General features: G+C 36.7%; 1 protein-coding gene across 1 annotated transcript in view; it reads left to right on the top strand.

The window, feature by feature from the left end:
* The window catches only part of LOC5573569, a 313,982-nt gene extending 293,412 nt beyond the window's left edge, over positions 1 to 20,570 (top strand). The window contains exons 18-21 of the mRNA XM_021851479.1: positions 4,549 to 4,688; positions 18,775 to 18,896; positions 18,959 to 19,173; positions 19,234 to 20,570. Of these exons, the coding sequence (XP_021707171.1) occupies positions 4,549 to 4,688; positions 18,775 to 18,896; positions 18,959 to 19,173; positions 19,234 to 19,487 (731 nt within the window). The 3' untranslated portion in view covers positions 19,488 to 20,570. The remainder of the gene's footprint in view (positions 1 to 4,548; positions 4,689 to 18,774; positions 18,897 to 18,958; positions 19,174 to 19,233) is intronic.
* The last annotated feature ends 350 nt before the right edge of the window (positions 20,571 to 20,920 follow it).

A 20,920-nucleotide genomic window follows, 5' to 3' on the forward strand; every position in this document is an offset into this window, starting at 1 on the left:
ATCGGAGTTGCAACTATCACACACAAATGAGTCAGCACGCTGAATATTTGCCATGTGATAGTTGAGTCGGCAGTGGCCTGTCAACGCTCTGACCAAGAGACTGCAATTCTGCTTTGACAGATTTGTTAACTACTTCGCCACCCTTGGAGATGGCTCAGTAATGTACAATTTTGTTTGACGACATGACTCCAAACTATTCCAATATTGCTTGTGCTGAGTTGCCGCCCAAGAATTTATCTGAAGCTTCACCCAGCACTTCGAAATTGGAATAGCCGGTTCAGGGCCAATGAAGTCATGCGATGCTCCATCGCGAGCTAGCTCATCAGCCAATTCATTTCCAGCGATGGAAGAATGGCCAGGTACCCATACAAGAGTTACAGAGTTGACTGAATTCAGTTCCTCAATTTGAGTTCGACATGCGATAACAAGCTTCGACCTTGAGTTGGCCGAAGCGAGAGCTTTTATAGCAGCTTGACTATCTGAACAGAAGTATATGACTTTACCCATTACGCGCTGTTGAAGTGCTGATTGCACTCCACACATAAGGGCAAATATTTCCGCCTGAAAAATGGTGCAGTTTCTACCAAGTGAGTAAAACTGATTCAGCCTTAGCTCACGAGAATATACTCCTGCACCAGCTCTACCTTCAAGAAGGGAGTCATCAGTGTAACATACTATATTGTTTGATATACTTCTTTCCAAATAGCCAGACGTCCACTCTTCCCGTGAAGGGAATTGTGTGATAAATGTCCTGAAAGGAAAGTGACAAGCAATTGTGAGATCACTTGGAGCAAGGACAATTTTGTCCCAATTCACCAAAAGTGGAAACAACGAAGTGTGTGTAGATCTACGATTCACTGGATTTTTCTCCAGTAGATCCAGTACCCATAAACGGTAAGAGCAAGAAAGTGCTTCTTGTTTAAGATATATGTGTAGTGGCGCAACGTCGAAAAGGGCCTCGAGCGCTGCTGTGGGAGTTGTAGAGAACGCACCAGACATCGCCATCAAGCACATCCTTTGGAGATGGCCCAATTTTGATTGGATTGTTCTCACTTCGCCCTTTTGCCACCACACAAGACATCCATATGCCAATATTGGTCGAACAACTGTTGTGTAAATCCAGTTGATATATTTGGGTTTGAGGCCCCAAGTTTTACCAAAGGTTCGCCGGCATTGACCGAAGGCCATGCAAGCTTTTTTGACTCTGAAATCAATGTGAGGTGTCCATGAAAGTTTGGAATCTAGAATGACTCCGACATACTTTACTTAATCAGTCACATTAATATCAGTGCCAAAAAGACGTAAAGGTCGAATTCCATCGCGGTTTCGTCTTTCCGTAAAAAGAACAATAGATGTTTTATTCGGGTTAACCGAAAGGCCATATTGGCGACACCAATTCTCGACTACCTGAAGAGCACTTTGCATCAGGTCGAATAGGGTGCTTATGCACATACCAACTATCAGAGCTAGATAGTCGTCGGCAAATCCATATGTTGGAAAACCGCTATTATTGAGTTGCCTCAATAGCGTATCTGCTACGAGATTCCACAAAAGTGGTGACAAGACTCCCCCTTGGGGGCATCCGCAAACACTCAATTTTCGAATCGCTGCTTGACGCAATGTCGAGAAGAGATTTCGGTTTTTGAGCATTTGATGAATCCAATTGGTAATCATTGTAGGTAGCCCATGGTTTTGTGCTGCTTCCAATATGGCATCGAAAGACACGTTATCAAAGACACCCTCAATATCCAAGAAAACACCCAAGCAGGATTGCTTCTGAGCGAATGCTTTCTCGATATCGTATACAACTTTGTGTAAAAGAGTCACCGTGGACTTTCCAGATTGGTAAGCATGTTGATTCACATGAAGAGGTATGTTTGCCAAATAAACATCACGGATGTGATGAGCGATAATGCGTTCCAGACATTTCAGAAGAAAAGAGGTCAGACTGATTGGTCTAAAACTCTTCGCTTCTTCATACGACGCACGGCCTCCTTTCGGGATAAACTTTACAGTAATATCACGCCAGGATCTGGGAATATACCCGGTAGCAAAACTGCTTACAAGTAGCTTTTTCAAAACATGTTTGATAAACTCAAACCCATTTTGGAGCAGAACAGGATAAATCCCATCCGCTCCTGGAGATTTGAAAGGAGCAAAACTATTAAGTGCCCATTGAATCGATTCAGTAGTTACGATACTGCGAACCGAGGCCAGAGACTCGTAACTACATGAAAAGACATTTGGTTCATCCGTAGATGCTATGTCCACACATCCGGGGAAGCGTGTATTGAATAGACATTCTAAAACTTCTTCATCGGAAGAAGTAAAGTCACCATTAGGTAAGCGAATTTCGTTCACTTGGAAATCCTTAGATTTTGCAAGGATTTTGTTCAGCCGACTGACTTCACTCAAACTGGAAACATTTGTACAAAGGTTTTTCCAGCCGGATCGTTCAGCAGAACGAAGAGCCTTCTTGTAAGCCTTGCGAGCCGACTTGAACGACTCTGATCCAGCTGAACGGCGTCTGTTCCAACTCCTTCTACATTGTTTCCTGAGTCTAGCTCGGAGTCTAGTCAGATCGGAATTCCACCATGGGGTCCCTCTTGTAGTCTTTACAGACCGCAGAGGACATGCTTCTTCAAAAGCTTCCATAATGTAGGATGTTGTAGTATCAACGGCATCATCCAGATAACTTGGATTTTCAATGGACGGAGAATATCCATGAAATTTGGTCGCAACCAATTCAATATAGAGTTCCCAGTTTGTTGATCGGGGATTCCTAAAACGCAAAGTCTGCGCAGTTACATTTGAATGTTCAAAGAAGATGTAGCGATGATCAGATAATGATTCCTCATCTGATACATGCCAATTCGTCAACTCGTGACTGATTCTATTCGAGCAGAGCGTTATGTCTAACACTTCTTCTTTATTAGAAACCATGAAGGTTGGGCGATTGCCTATGTTAAGTAATCCAAGGTCTGTACTACTTAAGTATTCCATCAGACTGGAGGCTCTCAAATTGATATCTGAGCTGCCCCAGATGATGTGATGAGCATTGGCATCACTGCCTACAATCAGCGGAAGGCCTTTTGTTACGCAGTGTACGACAACTCGTTTGAAGTCATCCGTTGGGGATGGTTCATCATGTGGTAAATATACCGAACAATAGACGTATTTCCTGTTGAGGTCACCAACAGAAACATCGATTGTGACAGCACATACATCTCTGGTCGTCAACTCAGAAATGAGTGTAGCAACGATTGCTTTATTTACGAGCACGCATGCGCGGGGCATGGAGCGCGAGTTTGCCATTTCAAGTTTGCTGAAAGTAGCAAAAACTGGGTCCACAAGGTTACCTAGATAGAAGTTTCCTCTACGAAAGTAGGGTTCTTGAACTAGCGCCACTTGGGCTGCACCATTTTGCATGAGTCTGCAAAGATTGATCGTTGCTGTTCTTTTATGCTGAAGATTGATCTGAGCTAACCTAACCGTAGCCACTACCCAAACTAGGCAGGATTAAGCTTTTTGCAATCTCAGCACGAAAAAGACCAGCAACGAAAAAACCAGATCGGTATCTATTTAAAGTCGCCAAAGGCGAAAGAGCACAGAATACACTGTGTAAAACGCATTTACGCTTTTACCACCGGAACAGGCAGTCCGTAGTGTTAATTCTTAGCCAGTTGAAACAACCGCTACCGACACTACGCGGCTATCTAGGCTGCTCGGGAAAAGGAGGTTAATATTGATGATTAGCTCCTGACGTGCCCAAGCAGCCGACACCAAAAAAAAGGGTTGAAACGTAATATTTTACATTATTAACGTTCAAGAATTCGTCATTATAATCATCGTCATAATCGAAACTTCAAAAACAGTTGTTTTCTGTTCAAAACTAAAACTTATTCAATAAAAATATGTTCACTGTTTTTCGGTTAGAGAATAGAATACAGCGAACACATTTTCATATAAACTTTCTTGATTTTGAACGAAAAAACTTCTTTTGAACATTCTCAAATCAACATCGGATTCTGCCCCCTTAACCGTCAACTGTAAGCATGTTGAAAAAGTCGATTTAATTTAAATTTAATCGAGCAATTTAGTTCATATTACATCTGAAATGAAAGTTGAAGTCAAATTTTGGTTCTTGGTGGATTAGATCACTAAAAAGCTTGCTTGTTAAATTTTATGTATACATAAAAATCCAGTGTTTTGTATAACTTTGGCGACCTGTAGATCAGAATTGCACGGCATTAGGTTCAAATTTACTAGAGACACATAATTTGGACCTTGAGACACTCAAAAATGTTATTTTTGTTACGCTGTGTAATAGATAGGTATTTTTGTTTGAGAGATTTGTAGCCCAAGGCTGGCACATCTGTTTCATGATTCTGTATTTTAATTAAACCAATTCACTAACAATCTATCCAAAAGGTCTACATTCCTATGTTGCTTCCTATGAGTATCAGCCATTGCTAGAAGTTTTTACAGAACGAATTTACCTCAAAAAAAACACAGTGTTCAATTTTGATATTTTTCTTCTATTTTTAGACGGTTGGAATACAACTACGCCTTTCACTGTTTCGGTGGGAACGGTTACGAGTCCCGTCACAAAGCTACTCAACGTGCATGGTAAACTGTGGTGTGCTATTCAAGGGTGCATCAAGGTGTTAAACACGACAACTTTACAGGTAAATATGAATAAATCATACAACAAAACATATAATAGACGCAACTCCTCACATTATCAATGCATCACCAGAAAAATAAATAATTCTCTCTCCAGCTTTCAACCGATACTTCAAAAACAAAAATCTCAGGAAACAAACAATGAACAACGCTGTAGGAAGGGTGTATCGGTATTTATGTACCAGTATTCGACACCCCGGATTACATTCCGTTTAATGTTCGTTAAATTGCTTGAGTATGATACGGAAACATTCTTAGAAACCTCAACCGCTACAGTTCAGTGCCTCTCCGTAACGCTTTTTGTAAAATTGATTTTCAAAATTTGAGCTTGAACCTCCCCCCTTTGAGCGTTTCTTAACTTGTGAACGGCTCCTTTCGGTCGGTTGCATGCCATGTATCTGACAGTTTCTTGTAGATGACATAGCCTATTTCGCACTTATGGGGTAAAATGGCTCGACTCATTGGATCATAGAAACAAATTTGTATTATTTGCCAAACGATGTTCAAATATGTTTACTTAAGAGTTGCTGCTACAGCCCTTCGAGATAAACGCATAAATTTGTCTTTAATTTCCCAGTGAAATTTAACAATTTTCACATTTTTGCCTAAGTCGTAACTTTTTCGATGATTTTATTAACGAATAAGCATTTCCATGCCACAGAGCAAACTCATGGAGAAGCTTGGTTGCTGACTCTTCAATTTCCATACTAAATTACATTCTACCTATCCATTTGGTCACACCTATTTTTTAACCAACTTTTCGACACTATTTAAAACCTGAGAGAGACTCGCGAAGAGAAAAAATATCAACGTCATATGCAGCCCAGATTCCCCTCTCACGAAACGTCAAATGCAGCCCACCGTTTTCGTGGCTGAAAAAGTGAAAAGTATTGTGTTCAAAGTAAACTGTTATTAAAAACCTCAGTCAGCGGAGCAGTTTTTTCCAAAGTTGCTGATAAATCTAAGCAGAAGATTAATTATTTCTAATGTCTGCTACGTTTGCTGACATGAAATTTCACTCAAACGGCTATTTATGATTCGATGTGATGCAAACTCAATCATTTTTTGCTGAGAGGTTCATGTGAGAGTTTGAACGGCTTACGCATAATTGGTATAAACACAAAATGGAATAAGAAAAAAACTCAGCAATCACAGAAAAAGAAGACCGTTTTCGCGAGTCTCGTCTCAGTTTAAAACTAGAAAATAGCTCAAATAAGGGAAATGTTTTCATTGTGGTAGCTAGCAAATATTGTAAAGCTACTGTCAATGGCCTTCAAATGTGGTTCTTATTACAAGAAAACGACACGAACCCTTAAAGTGGCATTTCTTTACTCTAATTTATAAAACTTTTTTTTTTGTTTTGTTTTATCAGTAAGATGGCCCTGGAGGGATCTATTCTGGCAAAAAAGCAGGTCATTAGATCATTAGTTGAATGCGTAATAGAGTGCGGCTTATATCTCAAAAGTTCTCAAAACAAAAAAATCGTGTGCTCAACTGAATTCTTATCACATTAAAAGAGAAACCTCAAAATATGAGCCAAAAATATTAACATTTATAGATGGCGCAAGCGTCTTGAAGGTGAATTTTCAAGTTATGAAAAATGACCTTCAGTGAAATAAACATAACTTCCTTTTTTTTCAACCGATTTTGAAACTTTTAGCATAAATACTTCCAAAATTCAATTTGTAAAAACTTTGTAGAACATTAAATCTGTCTAAAATTAAAACTAGTCTTAGTTAAAAATACTTTTATCGAAAATTTTTCTCAATTCACTAAAAAAATCATTTTTGTTTGACCATAACTTCATAATTACTCAATTGATTCCGAATCTTTTTCCATGTTTTTAAAAGCAAATTTAGTTGTTTTTAAACTGCTCATACAACACGTTTTTCTAAAAAATCGTTTTAAGTTAGTTAATCAACAAAAACTACCCAAAAACATGATTTTTCAATGAAAAAATCAAATTTCAGTCGGAAGTTGCATTTTTTTTAATAAGACTTAAATTTATATAGCATCTTGCTTTAATTACGAGTTGAATAGTGCATATATTTGTTTACATATGCAAACATATTTTTGTTTCAAAATTATTTAAAAATTGTTGCAAAGGCATTCACAAAGGTTTAACAAATGAGAAAAATCAGTTTCAGCTATAGAGATAATATTTAACTGGCAAAAATTTGAAAAAAAACTGGCATTTTTCGTTAAAAAATCATGTTTTTGTTCACTTTTGAAACACTTGGTCAAGAGATTTTTTTTAGTAAAATGTGATGTATGAAAGGTTTGAAAACAATTGAATTAGCTTCAAAATCGTGTAAAAGATTTGGAATCGATCGAGTAATCATGAAGTTATGGTCAAACGAAGTTGAAATTTTTAGAAAAATGAGGAAAAATTTGGAATAAATTACTTTTAACTAAAACTATTTTTGATTTTAGACAAATTGGATGTTTTATAAAGTTTTCATAAATTCAATTTTGAAGGTATTCATGCTAAAAGTTTCAAAATCGGTTGAAATTTAACAAAGCTATGTTTACTTCACTGAAGGGCATTTTTCATAACCTGAAAATTCACCTTCAAGACGCTTGCGCCACCTCTAAATGTTAATATTATTGGCTCATATTTTGAGGTTCCTCTTTTAATGTGATTTGATTTCAGTAGAGCACACGAATTTTTGGTGTTGAGAACTTTTGAAAAATAAGTCGCACCCTAATGCGTAATCGAATAAGTTTAGGTGAAACAATATTCTTTATACTATAAATCAAACTTGTTTTCCTCTTTTGATTACCGGCATCGGGTCCATCGCTAGCTATTTAGGCGAATCCTGACCTAATACCCCGCCCAACCACCAACCCCGAAGCACTTACGAGGGTGTCGCTGAGTCGGTGTCAGCCTCTCGTTAAAAATGGGCGTAGCCGAGGGTAATCTTGTTTTAAGGCTAAGTAGCCTATCATTCGTTTTGTATAGTAAAACTATATGCGCTGACGTACAGAAAGTGTCTGAGCCTACCTTGACTACTAGATGCATTAATATTATTCACTACAAAGTGTTAGGTTGGCGCCTGAAAACATCAACTACTTTCCTGTCGCATTAAGCGCTCTTGCTGGGATGATTTTTGTCCACTTCTATTTTTCGTTTGCTGGTGTTCTTTGTGACGTTATCATACAAATCGGTGGAGTTGTCTTCGAGGAATTTCAAAATTAAAAAAAATATTCGAGGTTTTCAAAATGTGGGAACCAAATATATAAATCACTCATTACTCGAAAACGGTTACACAAGTTTGCTTTTTTTTTTTCTTGTAGACTCTAATAAAAGTACTGTTTCGAAAAGTAGATAAAATAAGAAAAATTCTGTAGCTTGATTCCCCCATGAAATTTCTTCGGAGTAAGGACAAAATCGACGCAAATAAAGAAAAGTCTTTTTGGAAAAATTTTTGGATAAAAAATATGCAAAAATATTTAAAAACAAAACGTTATCGAAATTATTATTTTATTTTTTTTATTTTTTGTGGTGGAAAAAGGATGCTGGGGTTAAATTAATTCCTGTACCAATTCAATGTATGAAGAATTTTGAATGAACACGTTGATGAATGTCTATAACTTTTCCATTAAATTCCATGCTACGATTTATGGAACAATCCCTGGAGTGGTTATTGAAAAATTTTAGGAAACGTAAAGAAGGAGGAATATAATGTAAGAGAATTTTTGGCAGAAGACTGATTGACTCGTGGCCTCCGAACAACTCCAAAACATCTATCATGACTCAATTATTTAAAACTCTAAAAATCTGTTTAATTTGAATGCTAGTAGGGTAGATGTTCCGGTATTCACCACCCTCCCTCGATTCAATACCGATTTTCACATATATACGCATAAATTGTTAAGTTAACATTGAATCACTTTAAATAAATGGTAATAATGGTCCTTAAAAATGTCGCTCCTTTGCATTTTATTTCTCCATGGTGAATTCAAAAACCAATATTAAAAACATGGCGTATACTGGTGCAAATGACCTAGTATGCATCACCTCCATTTTTAATACAAAAACAAAGTTTGTGTCCTGTTCTTGTGCTTTCGTTTCGTGCTTTCGTTTCAAGTATTGAGAAAACGTTTGACTGATTTACTTAATATATTTTCCTCCGGGGTGATGAATACTGCTACACCTGCTAAACTGGTAGGAATTTTCTCGTGCTTTCCTTAACACCTTGAGATTTTTCAGAAACTGTGAAGTGGTACAGCCTTCAATTAATTGAAATACTAATTAGGTATTTTTGCAAAAAAAAAAATGCACTGTTTTCTAACACGATCGCAGATTTTTTTTCTTTGTTTTTGGGTTTGTAATTTACTTTGGTAATTCAGCCTTGTGTGATTCGGCCTTTTGTGATTCTGTTTTTTTGTGATTCGGCCTTCTGTGTTTCTTTTTTCAGTGGGCTTGAATGTCTTCGGCCTTCTGGGATTCGACCTTTTGTGATTCTGCCTTCTATGATAATCCCGCTGGTCACAATATGTATGTAGTAAATCTTAACTACTAGCTCAACTTTTCCCGCACTAAAAGAAAGGATACGCGTTCCAGATGACAACTTCGGATATCAAGACCTTTTAAAAGACGGCGAATCAATTTAAAAGTATATTGAAGCAAATTAAACGCGACCGAACGGTTGTTCTCACATTCAAACACTAACTGCTTCGTATGCTTTGCCTCTGCTTGATCGGAGGCTCCTCGGGTTGCAGTGCGTAACTGGGAGAACACGTAGGGGTGCATAGGATGTTATTCCCACAAATCGGCCATCCTGACCACCATCCGGCCCGGATGGTGCTATCAGATCGTCCAACATGTTGTCTTTCCTTGCCTAGCTTCAATCTCTCACTTTCGTCGTTTTGCTCCCAATCTTCTTCGCTTTGCTTAGCCTTACTCCTTGATTTGGATGTAGTCCTCCATATCTTCATCGTTGGCTGCATCCAAATCTTTATATTCTGTGCTACTTGATGTCTGTTACCATATTTCCTTAAATTGTTCCCAATTTTGATCGCATTGACGTCACATTTTGAATTTAGCTTCTTCTTGGTGTTATCAAGCATTTCGAAATACTTTCCAGAGTCTTTTGATTGATTTCTGAACTGCGTACAATTATACACGTCTAAATGACAGGATTTACGGTTTTCAATTTTTTAAATTGAATTATTTTTAGGATAAAATTTAGTTTCACCCAAACAACCAGAAATCGCATGAAAGTTCACGTTACAATTCGTTTATTCATACTAATTACATCAAACCCGCAAAACACCGTGGATAAAATCGTCAGTTTGATGAGTTTCCACGCGTAAAACACTTCTTTTCTGAGTTCATTTATACATTTTGTTTCGTCTCGTACACTCGTACAAAGTAAGTCGCATCAATCCGTAGCAGCTGTCAAATCAACATTTGTTATCATAAGTTAAGTCGCATAAGATCACAGGTTGATTCGGTAGAATATTTATACACTCGCATTGTATGTTATTATTCATCACATAATATCTTATAAGTGAAATTTTGCACATATAAAGCCTCCAGGTGATTTCGTTAAACGTACATTTTGGTTGTCTGGGCATTCGCTGTAATATTTACCACGCCAAAAATTAACAAATTTTTCCCTAAAACAATATTGTTCTCCATATCTTTATCTCTTATAACATCAAATGTAATATTCAAAGGTGTATTTTCAATCACTATATTTAACGCAACACTACCTAAAGTCCATATGACTCCCTTGAACGTCATTAAACGTTTCCGATCATTCCGATTTATCTTAAAATTCATTTTTATTGTCCACCCAGCAAAGAAACACTGGAACCGGAATCAAATAATGCTTGACATTGAATTGTATGAACGAATATTGACAAACTATTTCTTTTTAACGAAGAAGGATCAGAATAACAGAGATTTACGTAATTGCTTCCAATATTTTTCGGATATTTGGTTGGAACACGACCTCCTTTTCCACAATTGTAATTTTTCACAGTCTTGGGTAGGATGTCATTTCGGTTTTCAAAATTCTTCTGGCCATTTGGCCTTCCGCCACTAAAAAATCTTTCTGAAGCTGAAGACTTTGACTTATAATCTCTACAATATTTGTTATCTTTTATTCTTTGATATTCACGAAGCTTTTCTCTGAACTCATCCATACTTTTTGATCCATATAATATAGTCTTGTCTGGACCATTATCATTTATTCCGTTGATTGTGTACGTAATAATTGATGAAATGTCAACATTGGCCTTTGCCCCTATTTCCCGCATTTGCAAAAATACTTTAGGACATTCTCGCCCAATTTTCTTTTGCGATTCCGTAATCTCTCATGCACAACAGCACTATTTTCTGAAAACTCAAACTCATTTATTAAAATATCCTTTAACGTTCTCCAGTTAGAGACATTATTAGTGGAGTTTAATGAAATTTTAGCTAATCCGGTTAATTTTCGTTTTGCAATTACAAATTTGCGTAACTCTGTCAAGCCAATGGAATCCGACAATTCCTCAAAATCATCGATCCATTTTCGAACAGGATAAAAATCAGTTACAGAAAATTCAGAAAATGCGCACTCAGCATCACTTACCGATAATTGTTGTTCTATTCTACTTCCAATATCATGCGCATGAGCCTCCAAGTGGTAATCACCACGCAAGCCACCGTACGCCTCAGAGCCACAGCAGCTCTTAATCACTGTTTTTCTACTATTTCGGTCTTTTCCAAACTCGACATTCTCATACGTACATTTACGATCAGCAAATAGATTCTGCAAATCTCTAGTAACAAATTTATTATTCGGGCCATCACCCACCAGATTATTGTTCGCTTTTTCATTCACATCTCGAACATATCTTCTCAACACATTATCATGACCACGACCATAGCCGTCACTCATTGCGTTGTTTCCAACAGCCAGCTTACTGTTCATCGCAATATTTTCACTTGTCGCACCACGTCTCATTTGTTCGACTCTTACATGTCCACCTTCATCACATCTACCTCCATTTGGAGTGCTTGCTTGCTGTGGTACCGTAGAGCCAGAACGTATTTTTTCAATAACTGAACTTAAACTAGATGTTTCTGCCCGCATAGAGTTCATCTCACTACGCATCACACTAAGCTCTTGCGTTAGGTCCGCCACAGCCGTATTAGAAAATTTTAGCTGATCCACTAAACGCATGAACGTATTGTCAATTGCATTAAATTGTATACCATTTTCAGACAAGGCAAACTGAAGTTGGGGATTAGAAGCAGAAGGCGCATCACCGCTGATGGGCTGAAAAGGCCAAACGTTCACGTCTTGCATTGTCGCCATTCTATTTTTTCTGTTCCGTTTTACCGCACCAAATCACACGCGTTATCTATTTTAGTACAATGACCCTTAACCCCAGGTCAAATCTGAAATTCAATGCAATCCACTTTTACAACAGTTCACTATTAGTTTTTTTTTTCGCGGCGGGAAAAAATCAGTGGCAGTTTGTTTTATTTACAGTATGCTAAAAAAAATCCGAATTCAATTTTCCTATCGCTAAATAACACTAATCAAGCTTACTCAATGTCTTAACACTAAATTATTTATTTCATATCTATCTAAAAAACTATTGAAATTCAGACACTCAAAATAAAAGTTTCTTTACAATGCTATTTCACAGCAAATTTCAGCTTCACGCTCAATCTTGCACACTAACGAATATCACGACAGTTTCATCACGCGTTCCCGGACGAGCCCCCAAATTTGTAGTAAATCTTAACTACTAGCTCAACTTTTCCCGCACTAAAAGAAAGGATACGCGTTCCAGATGACAACTTCGGATATCGAGACCTTTTAAAAGACGGCGAATCAATTTAAAAGTATATTGAAGCAAATTAAACGCGACCGAACGGTTGTTCTCACATTCAAACACTAACTGCTTCGTATGCTTTGCCTCTGCTTGATCGGAGGCTCCTCGGGTTGCAGTGCGTAACTGGGAGAACACGTAGGGGTGCATAGGATGTTATTCCCACATGTATCGTTTGAAATGTTTTTTTACTACAGAGTGTTAGAGGATTTGGCCTTACCATATGCCAAAGAGGATCATAGCGAAGCCCAAGTACCGTAAAACAGGGTAACTTTGATAGTTTTTTGATACAAAATCTGATTATTTCAGCATTGTGCCTCAAAGCTTTTCATTTTATATTCTTAAAACAAGTACTGGAATCTTAGTTATCCATTGCAGTTGAAAGACTGAATCTATGACATTCGGTCGAATGACATTTAGTCGAATGACGTTTGATCGAATGACGTTTGGTCGAATGACGTTTAGTCGAAAGTACATTTGGTCGAAAGGACATTTCGTCGAATGGACATTTGGTTGAAAAGAATTAAATTGCTTCTGCAGTTAAAGTTGAAAATTTAGTCGAATTGGGATTTTTCAGATTGTTTAATAGAGTGACATTTTAACGTGAGTTATCAATAATTAAGTCATTGAAATAGGGGAAAGCATATATGGGTATGTGTTATTACTGGAGGTTGTATGTACAAGAACAACATTATAAATGCAAGAAATATGCATAGGTTACTGGTATTTCTTGAGCAAACTTCATGACTTCGATATGCAACGAGTAATGTTTCAGGATTCCAGACTTGTTTAATTATTTTTAATTGAATTTTTTATCCACTCATTATCAATCGAAGTCGTCGACTCTTCTATCAAAGCTGCATGTTTTCCCAAGGAATGTAATTTAGCTGGAAGTCAAAATCACAACAACTATTCTCCATAAGAAGCAAAACGTACCCTAGATGCGGAACTTTTGATGCACTTCATCAAAAAAAAAAAAAAAACATCGACATGTTCTACGAATAAAAGTTTCGTTTTGCAGACAATGCCAAGTTGAGCAAGTTATTCTATCCCAAACGTGTCAGGACAGGTCTCCACATTCCAAATTCTCACCCATCGTCGCATGCTGTATAATTTGATACTTAATGAAGGTTCCGAGCACTCACGCTGGAAGATGTCAGTGGATAAAGATCATCAGTTATTTATAAAGAACGATGACATTTTGAAAGAATAAAAAAAACAACAATGATTGATGACCAGAGTAAATATTGAGGAGGATCTTCCCCAAAGAATGATGATGTTTTGAAAGAATAATAAATTCAACAAATCATTACGTTTCCAACGTTGAGCAATAAATAGACACAATTATCTAGATCTTCTTTCCGTCTTTCTATTCAAAAATAACTGTGGAATAAAAACATTTACAAGAATAATTCATCCTATATAGACATTAGTACATATACTAACCACGTTGTAGGGCGCAGATAATAATTATCATGTAGTTAGATTCGTTATTGACTGCCGCTGAGAAGTATATTTGCCCAAAATAAACGTAAGATTATCCTTTGTGCTAAAATTCTAGTTCGGTTCTATATCTGTAGAACCAAACGATTTCTCGATCTTCAGAGACAAACCAGCTCAGGGCTGAAAGTCTCTATAATAAAGCAAAAAAAAATCACGATCAATCATTACAAAATATTAAAAAAAAAAAGTTCTAGAGCCATTCGACCAAATGTCCATTCGACCAAATATCCATTCGACCAAATGTCTCTTCGACCAAATGTACTTTCGACCAAATGTCATTCGACCAAACGTCAATCGACGAAATGTCTTTCGACCAAATGTCTTAAAGCCTGAAAGACTGCTTCAATTTAAATGCACCTCTAATTTATCACATAATCAAAATTCAGTTTTCTGTTTCGGAATTATTCATTCATTACATTTCATTTTGGAATGTTATTGGGCGATAATACATGCACAACCTAATTGATGTTTGTCATCATTGCAGTTGGAACTGGGTTGGAGAATTTTAATAGAGGACGAAGTCTTGATTTTGTTCATTAAAGTACAGATTTTATATAAAAATCATCAATAACTCTGTTTGAAGTTCAAACGAACATCACAAACACCATTACCTCTAGGTCAAGATTTTTTTTTTTCTAAAATTATGTTTATGAACAGATACCGTTTGATTCGCATGCTTCGACATTGAATTCAACATGAATCAATCCTTTTGAAATATAAATAGGGTAAGTGATCCAATAGTTGCGCATGTTCCTATAGTTGCGGTAAAGACTTTATTGCTGGTTTCATTGAATTTGTTACAGATCCGGCGCTGTATGGGCACTGTCCAGTGGCGCAACCAAGGGGGGGTTTTGGGGGTTAAAACCCCCCCCAGAGCTGAATTTTTTTATAAGAAATTTTAAATATATTTTTGATGCTCAACACTAAAATCCACAAACACTGGAGCAGTGAGTTGTATTAACAATTATGTTGTTCTAAGTTGAGGCTCTCTAATTTGGAGACCATGGAAAAGTTATAAAACGTAGTTTTCTTGCTTTTTTTGTTAAATAAGCTACAGGTTTTTGAAGAGAAGGTCGATGCTTTGAAAAATCTTTTATTTGGTTCAGCATTGTGCCAAATTTTAGGACCTCGTGAATTTCCGGAATAGCAATTCTTTGATTTTCAATGATTACAAATAAAAATCCCAAGAGACCAGCCAGACTGCCAACATTGTGGTCAAATAGAAATTCTTGTGCACAAATTTTCAGTATGTGCGCTAGTATACAACTTGTGGCAGGAAATCATTGCAGATATTCATTTTGTAGCTCAACAAAATAACATTTCTTTCGAAAACAATAAATTGTAACAGAAGACTTAAAGGTACAATTTTGAAAATGTTCATTAGATATATAATGTATAATTTAGAAGTCTCTGACAATCTTAAAAGTAATGAATCCCTTAGAAATTATATTGCAATGTATATGTAAATCTATATCTCTGTAAATAAAACACGCTATATAAACAAAAAAAAAGGAATTATTATGGGAAATGATGGTTCCGTTGCTAAGCTAAAAAATCACAAATGTTCGTCCACAATATGGAAATGCTTCAATATCTGCCTTCGGCAAACTGCTAATGATAGCCGCAATGCTTCTTACTGAGACTTGTGGTGAAAGATTCTGTTCGTTGAAAAAACTTGAAAACGTATGTAAGGAACAAAAAAGACAAAGCATGATTGAACACTATCACTCTCATGCATATGCGTGCATCCATATGTAGCTTGGAAAACTTTCGAACAAACTACGAAATATGTAAATGTAGATTGAAACGATATCAGATATTGTAGTCTCGCTTAACCATTTATATTGAAAACGTGGAATTTAAGGCAATGTTTGTAAACAACGAAAGTTTCTTTGGAACCCTAAGATTTTTCTATAACAAACAAACATATTTCAAGTATCATTCGTCTATTGTTTTCAATGTTTTCAATGTGAAAGAGTTGCATTTCGGCCCCGTGAAGCCTCCGGGCGTTTGGGCCTTCCAAATCAATAAAATAAAAAAAAAACATATTTTAGATATTTTTGAAAAATTTCACCAGGTACAACAGATTTCTTTTAAGTAGAGTTGTAAATTTACATAAAAATGTATGCCCAGGGTGGACAAGAAAAGCTTAAGTTTGCATATGGTGTAACATTATTTTAATGGTAATCTCGCAATATTTTTAAATTTGTCCGCCCAAAATTTTTTACACCCGTTTATTTACCCAAAAACACATTTTTTCAAGTTCACAAAACCCCCCCTAGAGCCAAATCCTGGTTGCGCTACTGGCACTGTCAATCGATAGGTTGGCTAGTTGATACCTGAAACAGTTGAAAATCTTGTTGAATACCAGCAAAAGTGCTTACCCTTTTCTTCGCTTGTACCAATAGTTGCAGCAAAGTATTCCTATAATGGTGGATCCCATAAGAAAACAACGGATACCGCAACTATAGGAACACACATTAAAAATATACCACAACTAAGAGAACAGTGTACCAAAGATGGAGGCAATGTTTGGATTTCGATCTGAATAAGCTGATCGAACCATATTCAGAGATTGTAACAATTCATGAACCATATCAGCTCATGGCACATCGCATTCGGTGAGCCCTATGAATGCACAGTGGTCCAGGAATCAGTTTTACGCGGAAAGATGCATTTTGAGCTTTAGAATGAAACATTAGACAAAAACGGTCTTCTACAAAGTTGTTTGTATTAGTTAAGCCAACAACAATAACTCCTAAACGAAAGGAGATAGCGAGTTTCTTCACTCACCAAATTACGCATTTTTTAAAGCTCTAAAAGTGTTTCATAGACTACTTTGATGAGAAATTTGAATTGAAAACTCTAGAGCCAGAAAACCAGTTTTGTTCGTACCACCCTATGTCACTGCAGGAAAAAAGCTCTAAATCGGTCAATTTAAGAGATACAAAAAAACTTTTTTTGGCAAAGTTGCTTGAAATTGAATGGTCTATAACTTTGCTGAAGCATGTATAATATAATTTCTACAAATAAGAAAGTTAGTTACACAATTTCTATGAAAATGTGGTCCACCCTAATTTTCAATAAAACCAAACAAAGGGCTCAACTAATACAAACAACTTTGTAGAAGACCGTTTTTGTCTAATGTTTCATTCTAAAGCTCAAAATGCATCTTTCCGCGTAAAACTGATTCCTGGACCATAGTGGAATGTAAACATTCACTCTCTCGTTTGGTATGTGGCACTAGAGCGTTCAAGAGCAGCAACTCTCACGGACTGCAACAGTATCGAGCCATTCGGGTGATTTATGTTTTGCATGAAATTGGTAATAACTTTCATATTTTCTGGTAATGCAGCCTTTAACAACCTAATTATAATAACAGAAAATAACAAATATTCGCCTCTGTTTCTTGGTCAGAATGAGAGTAGGTCAGCGAATGTTACAAGTGTTGACACACAGTGATCGGCGCCAAACAATGGGTGGTGTGTCTTGTTTTAGTTCCTGGCTCGTTATCTTCCACAAACGATAAATGTCATGCGTGTTGTATGAAAGCAGGCGATTAAATGAGATGAAATTATGGCTCGTGTGTCAATGATTGTTAAATTTTCCAAAGCCTGGATGGAGGCATTATTTTTCACTAAAATGCCTTTGGTTAATATGATGAAATGATTTTTCTCGTTAAGTAAATGCCCTTTACTTCCCGTTACAACAAACATATATATATATAGGGTAGATGTACCAATAGTGGAGGTACTAAGCACGATTGAACTTCATTTAACCGCCTAAATTCAAGAAGTGCAATTAATGTACATGTTAATGTTGTAACGGGTAGTAACGACCATTGACTTAATGAGAAAAAAATATTTCATCGCAGTAATCCACGGCATGTCAGTGAAAAATAATACCTCCACTGTTGGTACACTGTTCCTTTAGTTGCGGTATATTTTTAATTTGTGTTCCTATAGTTGCGGTATCCGTTGTTTTCTTATGGGATCCTCCACTATAGGAACACTTTACCGCAACTATTGGAACAGGTATTGAAAGTTTTAGTAATTTTAGTGATATTTCATCAGTTTTAAAGCAATTTGAACGCTCTTTTCAACTATTCCGTGTATCAACAGGCAAATACGTCGATTGGCAGTGTCGGTTCTGCGGCTAATGTAATAAAATCAGTGTAAACGGCACTACCGCAACTATAGGAACACCCACAACTAAGGGAACGCTTACCCTACATTCATTGAGCTTATTGGGTTTTAAGCGGTTAAACGAAGTCGAACAGTGCTTAGTACCTCCACTATTGGAACATCTACTCTAAACATGTTTTGAACAAAACCGAATGAAATACTTTGCCGTGAATCACAAGACAGTCCCATCTGTAAAAAGTTGGCACTTATTTTATAAGGGAATTTCTGACTTTGATTACATACCGATTTGTAAAATTCGAATATAAAGACTCAAATGTTCTCGATTACAACGAAAATAGCTCTGGCATCCCTACTAACACACATAATTGAGCAATATCAACTCAAATATGACCATATCTGGTCATATATCGGTAGGAAAAGCTCAATTATAACATGTGTCCTACACGGGATGAAATGCCACACAAATACTTTTTACTTTTGCATTAGTTTTGTTTATCTGATAAGTATAAATAGCGTTATTTCGTTTACTATGTTATGGGTTCCGCACTATCAAAGTTTCTCGTATAATAAAAAATAATCCAATTGTCAATTGTATTTTCAGGTGGACAGTCAAATCCAAATATCTAATGATTCAAAACCAATTACAAACATGACAGTATTAGACGAGTACGTGTGGATATCAGTGCAGAATTCAGCACACATCAAATGTTGCCACCACGAAAGGTACAAAGCTTATTATAAAGAAGAAGTCCACAATCACATTCTATGCTTTGGTTTCATTCTAGCTACGAAGTCATTTTCGAAGTCAACCTAGCTCCGTCGGTAAATAAAATGCTATCGAACTGTGATGACATTATCAGACAACATAAGGCAGCTTGTCTACGGGTAACATCGCTACTGGCCTGCAAAGATCTGATATGGGTGGGTACAAGTGCTGGCGTACTGCTCACAATAGCAGGATCGAATATTACCAAAGGATCTACTCCACCCGTGGTCACTGGTAGGATAAGGTCATAACTCCGATTGAATGCTAATACTAAACGTGACACATTTCTTACAGGCATACCCCATGGGCATACAGGTCATGTGCGGTTTTTGACTTTCGTGGAATCTCCTGTTTGCGGCAGCACTGATGATTTACCCAAACTTAGCGATAGTAAAACAGATATTGTCAAGACTAACACGAACCGAACTTTGTTGGTGATATCAGGTGGTGATGGATACGAAGATTTCCGTAGTTCCGGCAACAATACGATGAGTGAAATTGCTGGCCGAGAAGATAGCACAAACCACTTACTACTTTGGCATGTTTAAGTCCTGTGTTTCCCCCCACCGACATTTTTGGCGAACCAGTAGTACCAAGTACTGATAAAACATGTTTCAGTTTTTATCCTTTTAGCTCTATGTTTGGCAAGCTGGACTTGCCAGGTGTATTATTTTGCTTGAAGATCGTTGTGCTCAACATCATTCATTTGTATAAAAAAGCTAATTTATTTTTATATTGTACGACAATAAAATCCCGAAATGGGACAACAATTCCAAAGCAGAAATAGTTTTTTGACAAAATGATATTTGTATGACTTTTCGGCATAGTAGCGCAGTACGTAAATGTGAATATGCATAGGAATTGTTAAATAGTTGGTACAGCGTTCAAATATATTCAATGGCCTAAATCTTGATAAAATCATCATTCAAATGCCCAAAAACAAGGTTTCACCTGTCCTAAGATCCTAAGAGTTTTGCATGTAAAAATTTGTATCCATTCGCACAACTAAATGTCGAATCTGTGAATATTCAAACAATACTATTCAAGCTCCTTTTTATAACTGTTGAAGTATTACGTATACTCATCATATAAACGTTACTGTATTAAATGCACTTCACAATAAACACATTTTTGTACGACTTTTCTACTTATCACCAAGCCAATCAATCTCACGCGGTTTACTTCGTAAACCCAAAAATTTGCTATACTGTCAGATAATATCCGTTTCTACAAAATTTCTAGCATTCTAAAGAAAATGTTCCCAAAACTAATTTTGAACGTTAATCATATGAAAAAACAAACGTGATTGATACAGCGTTTTCGCAATATTAAACATTTATAGTGAATATTCCAAGAAAAACAAACATAAAGGTTCAACGTATTGAATAGAAAAAAAGATCATATATCAATGTTTAAATACCTGAATAGTAACACATTATTGTGTGACAGAGAAACCTATATTTAGCGAATATTTATCGAATTGTACTTAGCAAGCTAGCGTTAGTTGAACGTTAATTTATTTACGAACAAACGGACACGCATACAGGAATTCATAGCATTATACACGAAACATAAAGCTGTAACATGTATGGAGCCATCAATAAACAAAGAATTGCTGTTATATAATTAAATGAGTGTATTTTGTAATCAGATATCACATGCGCCACAACAGGGCCTTCCTTAGCCGAGTGGTTAGAGCCCACGACTACAAAGCAAAGCCATGCCCAAAAAAGCGGAAACGTCGAGCAAAGCAAAACATACCGTTTTGATTATTTCCATGACTGAGAAAGCCTTATAAACGTAGTTTAAATCTCAAACATCCCAGTCGAATTCATCTACGACCATCTCTATCGTTATCCCTACAGCAATTTCTCCAGGGCTTTCCCTGGCGGTTTGGTCGGGGATTCTTTTGGGAAGAACATTAGTTCGCTACCAGATTATCTAGACCGGTTCCGAGGGCTGGAAATTGCCCTCAAAAATA

The sequence above is a fragment of the Aedes aegypti genome, chromosome 3, assembly GCF_002204515.2.
Source record: "Aedes aegypti strain LVP_AGWG chromosome 3, AaegL5.0 Primary Assembly, whole genome shotgun sequence".
Lineage (NCBI taxonomy): Eukaryota > Metazoa > Arthropoda > Insecta > Diptera > Culicidae > Aedes > Aedes aegypti.